The sequence below is a fragment of the Momordica charantia genome (genome assembly GCF_013281855.1).
Source record: "Momordica charantia cultivar OHB3-1 chromosome 4 unlocalized genomic scaffold, Mcharantia_2.0 BLBB01000004.1, whole genome shotgun sequence".
In the NCBI taxonomy this organism is placed as follows: Eukaryota; Viridiplantae; Streptophyta; class Magnoliopsida; order Cucurbitales; family Cucurbitaceae; genus Momordica; species Momordica charantia.
In genome coordinates, this window is record NW_028275162.1 from 15,220,791 (window position 1) to 15,240,300 (window position 19,510).

The 19,510-nt window shown below is 37.1% G+C and overlaps 2 protein-coding genes across 7 annotated transcripts in view; one reads left to right on the plus strand and one right to left on the minus strand.

The window, feature by feature from the left end:
* The window catches only part of SAR1 (SUPPRESSOR OF AUXIN RESISTANCE1), a 45,975-nt gene that overhangs the window by 10,741 nt on the left and 15,724 nt on the right, over positions 1-19,510 (minus strand). For all 6 annotated transcript variants that reach the window (XM_022300300.2, XM_022300298.2, XM_022300299.2 and 3 more), the window contains 6 exons: positions 19,037-19,157; positions 15,125-15,307; positions 14,699-14,891; positions 13,948-14,519; positions 11,691-11,853; positions 11,007-11,281 (listed from right to left, as the gene is read on the minus strand). In XM_022300300.2, coding sequence (XP_022155992.1) covers positions 11,007-11,281; positions 11,691-11,853; positions 13,948-14,519; positions 14,699-14,891; positions 15,125-15,307; positions 19,037-19,157 — 1,507 coding nt within the window. The remainder of the gene's footprint in view (positions 1-11,006; positions 11,282-11,690; positions 11,854-13,947; positions 14,520-14,698; positions 14,892-15,124; positions 15,308-19,036; positions 19,158-19,510) is intronic.
* On the plus strand, positions 5,010-9,081 carry LOC148211914 (uncharacterized). The gene is made up of 3 exons (XM_088122496.1): positions 5,010-6,256; positions 6,320-6,449; positions 6,535-9,081. Exons 1-3 carry the CDS (start codon positions 5,736-5,738, stop codon positions 6,976-6,978), a joined length of 1,095 nt encoding a protein of 364 aa, XP_087978622.1. The 5' UTR covers positions 5,010-5,735; the 3' UTR covers positions 6,979-9,081.

Sequence of the window (19,510 nt, forward strand, 5' to 3'; positions counted from 1 at the left end):
CCTCCCTTCTAACATCCAACCTCCGTTGCAAGTTGTATCTCCCCTGTTTCCCTGCCCAATCTTCAAATTTTGTCGTCGATCTCTTTCAAATCGCATACGAGCCTTCCTTCCCGATATTCTTTTTCTCTTCTTTTTTCGTCTCTTCTTCATCGAAAAACTCCCGTGCAAAAAAGATTCAGCCATCCTCGGACTCGTGCTCGTCCTTCTTAGATATTCAATTTCTTCTTCATACTTCCTTCTGCAAATTTGTTGTAGTTGCATTCTTTCTCTCCTCCTTAGTTTCTTCATACTCTATTGAGGGTAGTTGTTATCCTCTGTTCTCGAGGAATCCCTGCACGAAGACCTTCCTTCTCGTTGGTTAATTTTCAATCGAACTCCGTTCCACATTCTTGGGTACGATCGTCGCCTTCCAGCAACTCGTTGCCCCTGCTTTCAATATTCCAGCTTGATTGTTTTTCACATATTTCGCACCTCTTGTTCTATTTTTTGTAGTACAGCTTCTATTTTCTGCTGCGTTTGTTTCATAAGATCACTTTCTTCAGCCAAACATCTATGAATGTTCAATATGAACTCCAACACACGATCACCATCCTTCCGCATGAACTCCAATACACGATCACGATCCATGACTAGGATGAACTTGCTCTGATACCAATTCGTTAGGATCCCAAATACAAGAACCTAACCAGATAACTATATTGCAATACCCAAAGAGAAATTACAATATCGATAGCCTTTCGAGAGGGCTATCTCTCCCAAGAACTCTCTCAAGTTCCTTACACAACTATTCTCCAAGATACTTTTCTTCTCCCCTACTACCCGTATTTATAACTGTTAGAGTATAGATATTAGTATATTTTATATTCTTGTATAATATTAATTTGTCTTTTACCTTCTCCTTATAAAATTAGGTCAACCTTGTATATTTGTCTATATATATAGACTTTAATAATGAGAATACATCACATTGGATTCTCTCCAACCTTAGTCTCTACATGGTATCAGAGCTCTAGGTTTCTTCTAAAATTTTTGTGCCCATTAGGGTTTTGATGACCATTAGGGTTTTGTGCCCATTAGGGTTTTGTTCATTGCTATACAACTCAACTCACTGCTACCGCCGCCGCCGCCGACCACCGCCACCACCTCCAACCACCACCGCCCACTGCCACTGCCGTTTGCTGATTCGCCAGCGCTGCTGTTTTTCGATTGCTGTTCGTGGGTTTCGTCTCTTTGCCAATTGCTGTCGCCGTCGTCGTGTGCTTTCGTCACCGCCAGTCGCCACCCCGTCGCCTTCGCCCCTCTGGTTGTCGTGGGGTAGCACTTGGGGTTTTTGGTTTCAGAAAACACCTGATCCGGTTTGGTTCCAGCAGTTTAATTCATCTGTTTTGTTTGGTTCGGGTGGTTTGGTCTGATTCTGTCGTTTTGTTCAAATAAATTTGTTTGTTTGTTATGGCTGAGAAGAAATCAATCGTAACTTCTGAGGTGATCCCAATGATATCAAAAATCACAGAACACAAGTTGAATGGATCAAACTATTCTTCATGGAAAATCAATGTTCGTCTTTTTTGTGAAGTATTGATATGGACGATCACACAACTGAGGATCCGCCTAAGGATGAGAGCAAGAAAGCTTGGTTGCGGGATGATGCTCGACTGGTTCTGTAGATCAAGAATTCGATCGAGAGTGACATTATTGGCTTGGTCAATGAATGTGAGTATGTTAAAGAGTTGCTTAAATATTTAGAGTTCCTTTATTCTGGCAAAGGAAATGTTAGTCGAATATTTGAAATCTGCAAACACTTCTACCAACCTGAGTTTGGTGACCAATCTCTTACAAATTACTTTATGGAACACAAACGAATTTATGCAGAGTTTAATGCATTACTCCCAGATAGTAATGATGCAAAAGTTCGGCTTGCCCAACGCGAATAACTAGCAGTTATCAGTTTTCTTCTTGGTCTTCCATTTAGATTTGATGTGGCCAAAGACCAATTACTCTCTGGTTCGAAAATTCCAGCTTTAGAGGAGGCATACACTCGAGTACTTCGAGTTGAGAAGTCACAACTCGTCTTGTCATCTAAGTCTAATAGTGCTTTGGTTGGACATAGTACAAATGCAAACAGAGATAATACCTACCAAGGGAATTCCACGACTTCGAACGCTCAACGTTGGAATTCTAGTGCTCCAAAATCAAATTCAGGAGATATTATTTTTTGCAATTATTGCCATAAGCCTGGTCATACAAAACGAAAACATAGAAAGCTATTGAATAAAGGTTTGAAAACACAGTCTGCCCATGTTGCATCTACTCCTGATAATGCTAGCAAGTTAGTTACAATTCCTGCGAAAGAATTTGCTAAGTTCCAACAGTATCAAGAGTCATTGACGGCATCGTCCTCTAATCCGATTACCACCATCGTTGAGTCAGATAACACTAGTAAATGTCTTATTTCCTCCGCATCAAAATGGGTCATTGACTCTGGTGCGACAAATCATATGTCAAGTAACCCTAACTTATTTGCTAATTTCTCCCCATCTGCATCTTTGCCTGATGTTACCATAGCAAATGGCACCACTTCTCCTGTTCTTGGCTCTGACACAGTTCATCTGTCCACATCCCTTTCACTAACATTTGTCTTAAATTTACCACAATTTTCCTTTAATTTGATCTCTGTTAGTAAATTCACTCGTGATGTCAATTGTTGTGTCTTATTCTTCCCTGGTTATTGCCTATTTCAGGATCTTACGACGAAGAAGACTATTGGTAAAGGGCGTGAATCCAATGGCCTCTACACGTTTGATACACAACTACCATTTGCACTCGAGTACCCTCTCCTTTCGAAGAACATTATCGTTTGGGTCACCCATCTCTCTCCGTGTTAAAGAGTTTTCATCCTCAATTTCATAGTTTGCATTCTTTAGATTGTGAGTCATGTCAATTTGCTAAGTGTCATCGACTTAGTTTGTATCCTAGAGTCAATAAACGAGCTACTACCTTTTTTGAATTAGTTAATGATGTTTGGGGTCTTTGTCCTATTGAGTCCAAAAGTGAGTTTCGGTACTTTGTTACCTTTGTCGATGATTTTTCCCATGTAACTTGGTTATATTTAATGAAACATTGTTCTGAGTCACTTTCTCATTTTCGTAACTTTCATGCTGAAATTCGAACTCAATTTGGTGGCTCTCTTAAAGTTATACGAAGTGATAATGCTAAAGAATATTTTTCTGGAGCTCTTGGCTCTTATTTGAGTGAATATGGTATTCTTTACCAATCCTCTTGTGTCGATACTTCGTCTCAAAATGGAGTTGCAGAAAGGAAAAATAGACATCTTCTCGAAACAGCAAGGGCCTTAATGTTTCAAATGCATGTTCCAAAATGCTTTTGGGCCGATGTTATTTCGACGGCTTGCTTCCTGAGCCTTCATCAGTTCTTAAAGGTGAGATACCTTATCGTACTCTATGTTCTATGCAACCTTTATTTCCTACTAAACCTAAAATATTTGGTTGCACCTGTTTTGTTCGTGATGTTCGCCCTCAGCTCACCAAATTGGACCCCGAGTCTTTGAAATGCATTTTCCTTGGTTATTCTCGTGTTCAAAAAGTGTATCGATGTTAGTGTCCTGATCTCAATAGATATATTGTCTCTCCCAACGTTATATTCTTTGAAGATACTCCTTTTTCATCATCTTTGAGTACCAGTCAGGGGGAGAGTTCACAAGAAGATGATAACTTTCTTGTCTATTTCATTGTCTCTCCTTCTACTGAAGAGCTTCCTAGCAATACATCTTCCTATGTGCATGATCCTTCTCTTCCCACCATTACTCAAGTTTATTGTCGTTGGCAACCTCCTACGGACTCATGCCCTATACCAGCAGCTTCTTCGCCCGAGGATCCAGGAACAAGTGATGACCTTCCTATTGCTCTTAGAAAAGGTAAGCGTAAATGTACTTATGATGTTTCTTCTTTTGTCTCATATAACCATTTGTCCTCACCTACTTGTTCGTTTCTTGGATCCCTTAAGTCTGTATCTGTTCCTAAAATTGTTCATGAAGCTTTGTCTCTCATCTTGGTTGGCAGGCTGCTATGTTAGAGGAAATGACTGCATTAGATGACAATTGTAACAACCCGTATTTTCTAATACGGTCATTCTGACAAAATGCGGAAACGTAACTTTCAAGAAACCTTAAGAACTAAAATTATTCAGCGGAAGCCGCCGCCGCCGCCGCTCACTCCGATAGGCGATAGTCCGACTTTCGTAGGTTTTTTTTTTTTATTTCTTATATCTCATTTACTCCTTTTTGTTTCCTCTCTTTTATTTCACACAAAAGTTTTCTAAATCTTTGGCTTTCTTCACACTTCACAGTGGCTCTTTCGTAGAATGGAAGAAGGTGGAAACAAACTCAAGCATCCCGGTTGGCAATACATCATATTGGATGATCCAAAAGATACAAACACGTGCAAATGCATGTTTTGTGGAAAAATTACCAAAGGTGGAGTTTACCGAGCAACAAACCATTTGGTTGGGGGAAATAGAAATGTAAAGGCATGTTTGAAATGCCCAACTAATGTGAGAGAAGAATTGAAGGAGTATCAAACAAGAACAAAAGCAAGAAAGGAAGAGAGTAATGTCCTCCCAACGTATGAAGATTTAACTTTGATTGAAGAAGATGATGAAGATGAAATGGAAGTAGTTGGTGGTAGTGGTAGTGGATCTGGATCAACATCAACCCCAATGAACAAGCGAACAAGAATAAACACAGGTGATAATGTGAGTAGTATGGGTGGGAGAGGGAGAGGAAGTGGAAGTGGAAGTAGTAACTCTCGTAGTCCATCAGTGTTAAAACCACCGCGACCAAAGGGGCCAATAGATAAATTTGTTTATCAACATCCTGGAAAAGTTGTTGATGATAGAAATCGATTGAAGAGGTTGAAGCAATCAACTATTACTGAAAAATATGATAAAGATGGGAGAGATGCTACAGTGCAATTCATCATGCGTTGAATATATCAAGCAGGTATTCCTCTAAATACTATTCTCTTGAGAAGTTTTGAAGTGATGCTAGAAACTGTGGGGCAATTTGGCCCTGGTTCGATACCTCCTTCTTATCATGAAGCTCGAGTAACGTACTTGAAAAAAGAAGTACAGTACACAAAAAATCTTATGGGCGATCATGAGGTAGAATGGAAGAGAAATGGTTGTTCGTTGATGTCAGATGGGTGGACTGATAGGAGGGATAGGACACTAATCAACTTTTTAGTTCATTCATCTGTTGGAACGTTTTTTATGGAATCCATCGATGCATCTTCATGCATCAAAACTAGAGAAAAGATTTTTCAACTCTTAGATGGAATGGTGGAGAAGATTGGAGAAGAAAACGTTGTCAAAGTTGTGACGAATAATGCCTCAAACTATGTCCTAGCTGGAAAACTTTTAGAAGCCAAGCGACCTCATCTATATTGGACACCATGCGCTGCTCATTGTCTAGATTTAATTTTGGAGGATATTGGAAAGATTGAGCAGGTGAAAAGGTGTCTTCGGAAAGCTCTAGCACTTAGTGGTTTTATTTACAACCACTTGTACGTGCTAAACATGATGAGAGAATTTACTAACCAACATGAATTGGTAAGACCAGCAGTGACTCGCTTCGCAACTTCATTTTTAACCCTAGCCAGTATTCACAGAAATAAAGCCAATTTGAGGAAGATGTTTATTTCTGAGAAATAGACCACCTCTAAATGGGAAAGGACCCAAAGGGGAAGAGAACAGCTGAAACCGTTATGATGTCATCTTTTTGGAATTCAGTTGTGTATACTGTGAAAGCATCGGGCCCTTTAGTTCGTGTGTTGAGGCTAGTAGATGGTGATAAACCGGCTATGGGTTATATTTACGAAGCTATGGATAGGGCAAAGGAGGCTATTAAGAGTGGTTTTAATGGAAATGAGGCGAAGTATAGACCAATTTGGGAGATTGTTGATAAAAGGTGGGATTGTCAACTTCATCGGCCTTTACATGCAGCCGGATATTATTTGAATCCATCTCTTTTTTATGACAACAAAGAGAGAATAATGCAAGATCGTGAGGTCATGGATGGTCTGATCAAAGTTATAGAACGATTAATACCATCTATTGATGATCAAGTTCAATGTTCAATCGAATTAGAATTGTACAATGAAGCAAAAGGCATGTTTTCGAGTAATGTAGCGATAAGGACGAGGGGTGTTAAAACACCAGGTAATGACATTATTTATTACTTTTAGTTTTAAATTTTTAATAGACATATTTAAGTTTGAACTACTAAAATTCTAAATCATTTGTTTAATATGTGCACAGCTGCATGGTGGTCTCTTTATGGTGTTAATGCTCCGATTTTACGAAAGTTAGCCATAAGAGTCCTTAGTCTAACGTGCAGCGCTTCTGGCTGTGAGCGCAATTGGAGTGTTTTTGAACACGTAAGTGAGAATAATTTGGTTTTTCCCTTGTTAGTTGAAGATTGAAAAATCCACTTTTGACTCTACATCGTTAATAATTCTGTAGATTCATTTCAAGAAGAGGAACAGGTTAGAGCAAAAGCGTCTTAATGACTTGGTTTATATAAAATATAACCAAGCCCTTAAAGAGCGCTACACTCTACAAGACCAACTTGATCCAATTACTTTGGATCATATTGATGAAAGTAATGAATGGTTGATCGGAACACTCGAAGAAGAAGATGGTCAAGAAGAAAATGAGTTGTTCTTTGATGATGACGACCTCACATGGGGAGATGTAGCCGAGGCCAGTGGTGTTAGAGAACCCATAAGGCAAACTAGAACATATGCAAGATCTAAAGGAAAGTCGCCTGCTACTCCCACTCTTACAACTTCAAGAGTTCGAAAATCAGTGCAAGTTGTGGTTAGTGATGATGATGATGACACCGAAGAAGAAGAAGAAGAATTGGAAAAGGAAGATTGTGAGGCGTCCAAGATGAAGAGAATTTAGATTTAGATGAGGATGATGAGCTTTGATTACTTATATTTACTTTTTGTTCTATTTCAGACTCTACAATTTCTTAATGTGGCATGTCTTTATTTGGAACTAAACTTATAGAATTTGGCTGTTTTATGCATCTTGTTGACATTTACTATTTTGGTATTGATTTTTTTAAGGTAATTTATGCACTATATATATAATTTTTACTTATTTATCAAGGTGCGTCTCGCTTCAATCGGGCGTCACTTTGTATCGCCTCTCGCCTCAAGGCGTTCAAAGGACTCGTCGCCGCCTTGCGCCTCGAAAACACTGATTACTACAGCATGAATGGTGGAGCTATGGCTATCCAAGACCACACAAAAGAACTGTTTTACGAGGTAAAAGATCGCTGTTGATACCCAGGCAATTCAACCAACACATGCCAATGCTACAACCAGGAAAAAGGATGATCCAACTATTCCCTTGGAAATGATCCTCAATCTAGCAAGAAGACCTCCGATTATTACACATGACAAAATATTGGAAAATGTTCTCATCAAGCATCAGGGAGGTTTGTCAAATAAATATCCTTAGCAAACAAAGGCAAACTTATAACTGGATTAATATGACGAAGAAAGAGTCCTACACCCGGCAAGGAGGAACATGAAGAACTAGCTAATATGGATAGGGATGGTGAAAAGGGAGCTTCTTGTGGTGTTCAACGTCTGTTAGTGGCTACCAAATCAAAGCACACACACAGCAGCACTCGAATTTCAGCAGTTTCTACACACTAACAATGCTTTGCGGTGTGATTGTGAATAGTGTAAGCAGTGAGAACAATGATTCAGAGGACCTAGTCAAATCCAATCTCTCATCTTCTCTCACAAGTGTTACACATTTAGAGCTTATCAGCTGCTGTAACTTTGTTCCAACAAGAAAATTCTAATAATTTTTTCCCAGAAATTTTCGTCCTGAGGCATGCAGAATAAGTAAAATCAGGTGGATTCAGAAGATGGTTTAGGCCCAATAGTTTTTCTGATTTTCCTAGATTAAAATGTACGGATACAAACGCGAGACACGGATACTATATAACACAGAAGCAATGGAACAACACTTTACAAAAATCTAGGAAATAGATATGGTAAGGATTTATTAAATATACACTTATTTGAAACCTAGGATATGGTATTGGACTAATACATGAGAGTTTCTAAGATTTTGTTCTATATTACTATTTATATTTATTTATTATACTTAATAAGTGCTCGATATGTACTTAACAAGTCATTTATACAAATAGTTTCTAACACACATTTATTGTGTTAATAAAGGTCTGACACTTGTTTGATAGTTGTTAGAGTGTTGGAGTATCCAACACATGTTGGACATGGACATGTTACCCAAATGAAAGGATATGTGCTCCTTAGTCCCTCCTGTTTTCCTTGCAAACAATAGTCTAGAATAAGGGTTTAGATACCAACCACAGCCAAAACTGTGAAACGCTAATGCGGACAGAGCTAGGAAATGTCTCTCCAACAAGTTCTACTATTAAAATTTTCAAAACTTTAAACTTAACCCTTATACCTGTAAAATTTTCTATCATTGTCCTGCCCCAGTTACCTACAATTTTATCATTTAGAAGAAACAACAGAAACCTAATTCCAAAACAGCAAGATATTGAGTCCATGCTGGATGAATTGATTTGAAGCCTTGAGGAAGATGGGTGTTTTTCTGTCCAATCCCAATCCCTGCAGGCCACCTATTCTTCCAAGGAAAAGTATCTCCCTCGTTCCTTATATAAAAGGATGTCAAATATGAGAGCCTCAAAAAATCTAAAGTCTTTCTTTGGTTTTTAGCCCTTGGCAGTGGCGCAATCAGCCGATCATATTTGGCCAAGAAATCCAAGAGTCAACCCAAATCAACAAAGAGAAAGATCAAGAGGAGAGGCACTCTAGAAAGAAGAAGCTCCATCGAAACCATAACAAGTCTTGACAATTTTTTTTTTCTTTTTTTATAAGAAACTTGTATAACAAATCTGGACAATTTTAAAGTGCCAAGAAGATCAAACAAGAGTCAAGAGGAAGATGGAGTTTGAAGATGATCCAAGAAAGCAATCATGCCTCAAATACATGATCATCGCATGCCCATGGCCTCCAAAGCAGCCCCCCCCCCCCCCAAAGCAACCCCCCCCCCCAATGTCTACACGCTAACCTCACAGTGAGACGGCCCAATGCCAATGCCCAGGCCCACACATGTCTCGCCTGCGTGCCCTGGCACCAACCACACACCCTGCATGCCTTCTTGATGGCCACACCCGCTTGCCAGCACCCCTTGCTCGCGCATGCCTACACGTCCTACCTGCCTTGCCCATGCCTACCAATGCCCACCTACTGCCTGCACACGCCCCACCTTGTCTGCACGCCTCGTAGCGCTCAAGCATGTGCTCTATCAGCCCTCGCGCACGCGTTGTCATGGTCATGTCGTCCAGGGCCTGTTGCCTATGGCCGCTTTCCACATACTTTTATGTCATGTATTTAGTTTCGCAAGTTATTTACTTTTCCTTGTACTTTTGGTAGCAAAGGTCAATCTGCATGTTCACGCCTCAAGATGGTCCAAAATGTAGTATAGGAGGGTACACGTAATCACCTTCCTACCAATAGTTATATTCTTGTTTTTCTGCTAATTTATTCTCTTCCATTCAAGCTATACAACAAGCTTTCCCAAATGCTTTCAAATGTTTTCCAAATCTTTTTCTCTAACCCCGTTTTCCAAAACTCTTTTCTCAAGAACGAGGGTGGAGGTTACGACATATAGACATTGTACCACCGGCTGTCGGATTTCTAGTTGGTTGACTTGCTTGTGGGCGGAAGCAAGTGCCGCACAATTGCTTTGTAAGTCTTGATAAAGTGCAATTGTGACATGCACCATGCCCCTTTGCTACCGCCCACTCTTGAATAATTTAAGGAATGTTCTGTTGATTTTATTTTGCTAAGAGAATTATTTTCTTTAGCAATTTAGGCATGCATTATATTTTCAAATTAGGGAAGAATATTTTGCTTTTTTTTCCCTTATATTATAGGGTTTTTTTTGGATCCCTTGTATGGCTTATAGCCTTACTCTATAAATAGCTTCCTCCCTTTTTAGTCTTTGAAAGACATTTTAGATTTAAGATAAATAACACGTTGAGAGGTTTCTCTTCACCTTTTGCCTTTGTGCAAACCCCCTTTGTGCAAACCCCCTATTGTATTCGTTTGTGTGATTGAACTTAGGATGCATTGTTGAGGAACATTCAAGCTTGATTGATCACCGACAGTATTTCAACCTCGAGTATAGTGAGTAGTCTATCTAGCCATAGTATTTAACAAGGTAATCCGTCTAACTTTCCTCTTTCGAGTTGAACCATCTATACGATTGGATTTAAGTGACTAGAGGCATCGTTTTTCCATACACTTGGCTTGTCGTATATTAGGCAACATCAACATGGTCGAAAGAATCAATAGAGATTCCAACAATGGTCTCTTTCTAAACTTGTTTGTTCTTTCTAAGCAAGCTCGTAAAGATATTTATCATCTTATTATTTCTTGCCTGGCAGCTACAAACTTATGGACCAGTCTTTATCGAGAATTTGGTATGGACTAGGTTCAACATTGCACAATTAACCTTTCCCTGTTTCATCTCTTTGCCAATCAGGGATTCGTAGCCCAAAATTAAGACCTTTGGCTCTATACTTGTGCTGCAACTTGTTGGGTAATTTGGTTTGAGCAATATATGCACACTTTATCGCTGGAGGAGAATTTTTTTGAGAAGTTACTCTTCATACTTTAGTGTTACTTAATGAGAAGTGCTATGGGGAAAAAATCCGCATGAAAAATGGTTACATAGTTCAAAAAACTGGACCATTTTCACAAGAGAGGCTAGAAGTCATCCAATGTGTCAAAAGTGGTAGGAAGTATGTGATGGATTAAATAAATAAATAAACATAAAAAAAAACAAGTTAATTTGAAGAACTGAGAGAAAAGGGAAAACAGGTCCAGTGAAGTATGGAGCAGAAAGTGAACCTCAACGGCATCATATTGGCCATGTCTTAGCAGTATCAGTGCAAGCTCAGTTGAAGTATTTAAAAATGCCGAAGGTTCTCTACTGTTCCCCCAAATAATCCAGCTGGTAAAATTTTGTGTTGCAATAACAATCTCCTGCGGATTAAGAAGACATTTGGAAGACAGGTAGATGGGGCCTTGAGCTGAAGAATGGAACTTTAGCAGAAGTAAAGAAGCCAATGTAAAATCACACTTTCCAAGCTTGCCCTTCCATATTTCTTTACCTCCATTTGTATCTGTAACAGGAAGAACAAATTAAAAATCTAAAAAATAATAGAAAAATAACATCATTTCAATAAACAGCAGCATTGAAATTTCAAATTTACATCCAGAACCACAATGCTAGTCAAAGATATCTATTTATTTATGTCCTGTGTGTGTACAATCATAACTTGAAGATTAGAGATAATGTCATGTAATGAGATGGTACAATTAGTTTCTCCTAGAAATGATATCTGGGTGAAAGCAGTGAAACAGAAAAAATGAAGGAAAAGGAATGGCTTACAAAGTTTTATTAGCACTTCCTTTAAAATGGATAAATGCAGTTCAAAAACTAATTCTTTTACGACAGGCAAAAACTACTGAAATAGAATCCTACAGAATTCACTAAGTTGATAATGCCAGCAAGAACCACCTTACACCTACCAATTTGTAAAAGTGAAAGTTGAGAACTAAAATCCTCAATTGCAGCTGATTCAGATGGTGTGATGGCAAGGAAATGAATAATGTGCCACTCACAAATAATTTCTTCAATCATTGGAATTAATTCAAGTTTTATTCTTGATGTATCATCGTGGAGTAAGTCAATCTGCATACAAAGTGGATCATTCAAATATCCAATGTAATAGAAGCATAATAAGATGTTCTTAAAGATAACATGACCTATGGAAATGGAATCGTGCTTGAAAACTTACCATTGACAACAAGAGGAATCTCATACTAAATGATCCGTCAGGAATAAGAAATGGTGCTACTAAAACTCAAATCTAGGCCTCTTTTCATATTTTTCAATTTTTTCAAAAGAACATAGAGGTACTAACCACCATACATATAATTGCACAAAGGGAGTTTAGATGTAACTAGAAACAACTACATTCATCTCCTAAATCTATAATCCCTACCTCCAATATATAAACCAAACCAACAAGTCCTGCTAATTTCTTCGGTGGTGTTTCAGGTTTGAATAAATTGATGAAGGGTCAAGTGCAAGGTGGAATACTATGTCGACAAACTGCCGGACTCCAGCATATTGAGTTTGTTAGCCTAATCATAAAATAGGCCATGAAGGTTTGTATTTGCTAAACATTTAAATGAATTTAACGTCATTGTTAACAAGCTAATGTCTGTAGAGATAAAGTTCAGAAATGAGTGCCATAACATTTAATTAAAAAATGAGCCATCATAAAAGATATAAGAGAAGAAGAGTGCCAACAATAGGAAAGATAATAGTGGGGAGTATGACTGTGAGCAGGAGGCAGGGGGAGGTGGCAACACAAAAGGAAATAAAGGAAAGAAAGAAGAGGAATGAACGGAAATTAGTCTGAATGCCCGAGAAGGACTTCATATTTGCCAAAATTTTCTTAAACTAAGATATAAGTTTAAATACCCTTATTTTGTAAAATCATACCCCTTCCCTCTCATCCTTCCTCCATCCCTCCTTCCCTCCTTCATTCTTTCTTCCTCCCTCCTTCATGTTTTCCTTCCTCCCTCCTCCCTCTCTCCCAATTGAAGGACCAATCCAGGAAGCAGGAGTTTATTATTAGTCTTTTGTCCTTTATTGTAACTTTAATTAGTGTAGGATTTCTATGCCTGTCTATGCAATATGTAACTCTATTGCATAGAATGACATAGATCTCCTACATTGACTCACATTATCATAACAAAATACAGTTGACATATCACAGAAAAGAAGAAGGTTCCTATAATCAGCTTTGAATAGTGTTTGTATCCTCTGTAAGGCAGTGTAAGACCAAGCACGCTTTTTTATGAGTGCGCTTACAGCAGGAATTGTTGGGCCGGGCCTATCTTCTGAGAAACTATGGTATATCTTGGGTATCCAACAAAAGCTCCATAAAAAACATTCTTCAACTATGTGGAGCTGAAAAACAAAGCAAATTTGTTGTTGATCAATGTCATTAAAGTTCCTATTTGGGAGATTTGATTTGACAGAAATCAAAGATTAAAATTTTCAACCTTGGCTAGAAATGATGGATTCTACCAAATTTCATGCATCTTGTAGGTGTGATCTTTATAGTTGCAACTATTCTCATAATGTAATGCTTCACAGTTAGGAAGTCTTTTAATAATTTATCTAACTAGTTTTATGAAAAAAAAAATTTTTAAATAAGAAACTAGCCTTTAATCATCGAAAAGGAGAGTAAAAAAGGTGGAGACAAGAGATCCTACCAGGCCAAGGGGATTACAAAAAAGCTTCAGTCGGCAAAAAGTATTATGAAAATGTTATTAGTGTGTATGTTCTATCATCTGTATTTCGTTTCTTGAGGGGGCTGTTTTTAATATCCCAAATGGGAGTTTTGTCCTTTATTTACATAGGTAACTTGTGAAAAGTTTGTTTCTTCTGAAAAAATAATAATAATAAGGAAACACGAACATGTTTACTGGAGAAATAGAAACTGCCCAAGGTATCAAACAAATAACAGAAAGGATATAACAATATTACATGGTAAAAGCTAGATTTCTTGTTCAGAAAAAAAAATAAAAAAATTAAAGATACATTGAGCACAAAAATAATATAATGAAATTTTGTGTGGTCCTCACAATTAATTAAAATAGATATTTTTAGAATAAAGAAACAAAAAGCAGGTTACCAGTATACTGATAAAAGGGTGCTACACATTGAAAGTTTTAGCAATCTGCAATATGTACATGAAAAGAAACTGACCTGCCCACTGATGGAGACCATATAATTTAGAAACAACAGGACGTCTAATGCTGACTCAAGCATAACCTTTGCAATTTGGGTGGTGGCTTGAACCAAGATGGATGTATTGGCATCTGATGATGTTTGAGCCTCTACCTTGTGAGCCATCTTACGAGGAACAAAATATTTGAGAAAACTCTCAATGACATCTAAAACCCTGCCCCATGTGGCACCTTTTTTGCACAAGGCATGAAGAGATAGCATCATTTCAATAGAAAATTTTCGAAGATTTTTCTTATCAGTGAGTTCCCTTTCCGAACTGCAGCCGACTTCAAGATCTGACCTTTTAATCATTACAACGGATGAGCTATATCCATTTTCTAGAATCTTCAAAATTCTACAAACAACTTCTCCAAAAGGGATAATCGGTTTGCTCATTAGTGACTCATAAAAAATAGCTAAAGCAGTTTTTCCCAACCTACGGCTAATACTAATAACACATCGTAAGACCTCTAACAACAGTTCTGAATCTGAATCATTGTCAATCCAATCGATGTCAGGGCCTCCAAGTTCGTCAAGTTCCCCAGAAAAACCTATCAGATAATCATAATGTTAATGTCAATGCACAATAATTAATAAGAGGGATAGGTGTATTCATCAAGGGGTGGTTATACAAAAACAACCTATACTGCTCTCCTACTTGAAAAACTATAAATAGCAAGATGAATTATATTCTTTTGTGTTGCAATAATGGCAAAAATCTTTAAAATACCATCTAAAAGTTGCTCAACATTGTCCAAGCATCTAAAAAGTGATACCGAATTCCTTCTGACTAACCCCACAGCAGCCGATGAATTGTCAACAAGTAAAAATGAAGGTGCATTCTCTGTGCACCAGTGATGGATGTAGTGGGTACAGAAATTTTTCCACCAAAGGTATATTGAAACTGGAGTTGCAGTTGCTCCCTAGCACACAAAATATAACATCATCATTCATCCCTGAGTTCCCTTCAAAATCATCTTAGATTTATTATTCAAAAACACATTTAAATCAAGAACCAAACTAAGATAAATTTTTGTTCGAGGAACAAAAGAAAAATAAGATAACAAGAGAAAGCCGCTGTTACATGGACCATAAGATATAACTCTAATAGATAGAACCAATATAAAGAAAGCCTACATATGAGAGTGGAAAGAACCTCTTCTTCAATGAGAGAAATAATTTCTTGTTTAAGTTCATCAGAGGTCATAGATCGAAAGTTAGAATCTGTCCAATGCCTACTATATTCCAGCAAAGTAGCTCGAAGAGCCATTTCATTGTAAACCCCAGGCTGTAGTAGTCTGCGTATGAATATAGTAGATATAAATGGCACAACTTCGTCCTGCAGAAATTTATATTAAGAAAACCAGTATAAGCATCATAATCTATTTTAACATTCAAAGTTCGTGATTCTAGTTCAAAAAGTATTTCAACAATGAAATGGAACACCAAGAGCCAAAAGATAAATATAACATTTAAGAACTTGAAGAAAAGATCTTGCATCTCTAAGAAAGAAAAACATGTTAATTGATAAGAAAAGAAAATAATTCTTCCTTGATTACCACAAATGATTGATACAAGATATAGCAGTCACAAAGAAGAAACTAAAAATAAGTTCTATTAGGATAAGGAAATACTTACCTATTAGAACAATAAAACCCTAACCTAAATAAAATAGGAAAACTATAATTTAACACTCCCCCTCAAGCTGGTGAATGAATATTTTCCATTCCCAGCTTGTTAATCAAATGCACAAAGTTGTTGTTGTTCAATCCTTTTGTAAGAATATTTGCTATTTGATTGTTTGTTGGTACAAATGGAGTACATATGAGGCCGCTATCTAACCTCTCTTTTATGAAGTGTCTATCAACTTCAACATGCTTGGTTCTGTCATGTTGAACTGGATTATGTGCAATACTGATGGCAGACTTGTTATGACAATAAAGTTTCATAGGCCCTTCCCATGGAATCTTCAAATCTTCTAAAATAATTTTTATCCACAATAATTCGCAGATGTCCAATGCCATTGCTCTAAATTCCGCTTCTGAACTTGATCTTGCAACTACATTTTGTTTTTTAGTTCTCCATGTCACTAAGTTCCCACCTAAGAAAGTACAATAGCCAAAAGTGGATTTTCTATCGTCTATCGATCCTGCATAATCTGCATCTGTATAAACTTCTAGATTGAGTTTCTCGCCTTTCTTAAACAACAATCCTCTCCCAATGGAGTTCTTTAAATAGTGGAGTATTCGGTACACAACTTGAAGATGAATTTCTTTTGGACTATGCATAAATTGGCTTACCACTCCTACAGCATACGCAATATCTGGTCTCGTATGAGAAAAATATATTAATTTTCCAACTAACCTCTGATAAGTTTCCTTATTTACTGGAGGACTCTCTTCAGATGCACATACTCTATGGTTTTGATCAATCGGCGTTCCTATTGGTCTGCTGCCAAGTTTTCCTGTTTCAGAAAGTAAGTCAATCACATATTTCTGTTGTGATAAGAATATGTCTGGTTTAGAATATGCTACTTCTATCCCAAGAAAATATTTCAGTCTTCCCAGTTCTTTAACTTCAAACTCTTGGATTAAACAATTTCTTAGTTTATCTTGTTCATTATTATCATTGCCAGTGACGATAATATCGTCCACATAAACAATTAATGCTGTTACTCCCCCTGTAGCAGAATGTTTATTATAAACAATGTATGATCTTCTTGACTTTGTTTATAGTCCATCTTCCTCCTAACTTGAGAAAATCTACCAAACCATGCCCTAGGAGATTGCTTTAATCCATACAACGCCTTTTTTAATTTACAAACTTTATTTCCTGCTTGCTGATACCCAGGTGGAATCTCCATATAAATTTCTTCTTCAAGATCACCATGTAGAAAAGCATTTTTTACATCATATTGTAACATGTACCATCCATGATTTATAGCAAGAGATAGAAGTATTCGTACTGTGTTCATCTTGGCAACAGGTGCTAAGGTTTCAAGGTAATCAACTCCATATGTTTAAGTATATCCCTTAGCAACCAACCGTGCTTTGTACCTCTCGAGTGTTCCATCTGCTTTATACTTTACAGTATATATCTAACGACATCCTACAGCTTTCTTATCTTTAGGCATAGTAACCAACTCCCATGTTTTATTTTTTTCCAAAGCCTGCATTTCAAGATTCATTGCTTGCCTCCATTCTTCATGTTGTATTGCCTCCATATATGTTTTTGGAATATTTATCTGAGTAAGGTTAACCATAAAACTTCTGTACTGACTTGAGAGTTTGTCATATGATACAAAGCGAGACAATGGATACTAAGTACAAGTCTGTTTTCCCTTCCTTAAAGCAATCGGCAAATCCAGGTCTAACTCATCATTAGCAGATATTGTAATGTCTGACTCATCATTGATTATTTTCTCGTTAATTTCAGTTACAGGGATATGCTCAGACTCTAGGACTTGCTTATCTATTTCAGTTACAGGGATATGTTCAGACTCTTGGACTTGCTTATCTTTTTCAGTGTTCCTTCTTGAATAAACCTGTAATGGTGTAGTACTAGAAGGGTTAGATGGTCCTGATAAGGTGTCTAAGGATGGTGGTAAAGGATTTGATATAGGAAATGTGAGGTTGGGAATGGGCAAATCCTTATCTTCCAATAATAGTTCCTCCCCCTGAAGATAAGGTGAGGTAAAGTAGCTGGTGTCTTCATAAAAGGTAACATCAGCAAAGATGAAGAACCTTTTTGAAGGAGGATGATAGCATTTATATCCCTTTTGAGTGTTCGAGTATCCGACAAAAATACACTTGAGTGCTTGTGGATCAAGTTTACCTAGCTGATGACTGTGAACATGAACAAAGGCTACACAACCAAAGACTCGAGGAGTCAAGTTATTTGTTGTTCGAAAATCAGGATAATATTTTGATAGGATATTCATAAGAGTTTTATGGTCTAGAGTAGCAGATGGTAACCGATTGATTAAATAAATGGCTGTTAACACAGCTTCCCCCCAGAAGGATTTAGGAACATTTCTTTGAAAAAGAATGGCACGTGTCACAGAAAGGATGTGACCAATTTTTTTTCGGCCACTCCATTCTGTTGAGGAGTGTCCACACCAGACGACTCATGGATGACTCCATTGTTTTGAAAGAAGGATTTTAAGTTTTGATTGAAGTAATCTCGAGCATTATTAGAACGAAATCGTTTGGGTTTAATTCCGAATTGGTTTTCTATCATATGAAAGAATGTTTGAATGGTAGAACCAACATCAGATTTTTGTTTTAAAAGAAACTAAAAAGAAGTTCGGTTAGGATAAGGAAATACTTACCTATTAGAACAATAAAACACTAACCTAAATAAAATAGGAAAACTATAATTTAACACAACATGAAAGGCCAGTAAGCCAATCCATCTCAACAATTAAGATGAGGTGTTCAAGGCATAGATTCTTGTATTCCTCCTTTCGATTTAATTTCGATTAAGGACATTCCAGCTTAAAAAAATGAAAAAGATTCTCCTTTCGATAAAGATTCATAAAAGTGCCCTCTTCTTTGCTGTTATCTGGGATACTTAAAGGCTGGCCTTTTTCAAGGATGATGAGTTGATTTTCGGAATAAGAATCTGATCATCAATTGCTTCCCTTTTGCTTTCTTTCAATTTTGTAAATGAAAGCTCGGTCTTACAATAAAAACAATTTTGATTGAAATGTTAACTTCAAGAGAATAAAAATATTATATTGTATTCAAATACGTGAAACTTAGGTCTACTTACATAGGAGAGAGACCTACTATAAAAAAAGGAATATGAGACCTACTATAAAAAAAGGAATATGAGACCTACTACAAATAGGAATAGGAGACCTACTTCAGCAAGGAAATAAAGACCATATTAATGTCCACTTATAGATACTAATAGACATGTGATAAACCTTGATAGATGTCAACCCTACAAAATTGTCATATTTGTAAAATATTATTCCTTGGACTATATTTGCAAATTTGATAAAACTATTTGTCACGCATTACAATTTTTCATACAATAAAATAATAAAAAAATCAATAATTACCTTTGTAGAAGAAAATATTGAATGCGTAACCCAAAGAATCGCATCAGAAGAATAATCAACACTCTGAAATAGTTGGTCTGCAATAAACTCTTCTTGCAAAGCATAGCATTGTGCTTCTCCCCTGTCAGATGTATAGACAACATCATACTAGAACAATTTTTTTTTAACGAGCAAGAAGGATACAAAATCCCAAAAGGGAATGACACAAAAATGTAAAAGGGAAAATGCAGCCTAAATGGATATATATGCATCCAAAATCATACAAATATCACCAGAAAAATAATGCTCAAATAGACTAGAAAAAGAACACCAATAGACAGCTCTGAAATTGGCTAAATCAAAACACGATGGGGAGAGAAATTAGAACACCAATAGGCAGCTCTGGATTTTGCATCAAACTACAACAAATCATATTTGACAACCTGAACAACCACCTAAGTTGTTAATTACCTGCCTATTTCTAAAATCTTTTGC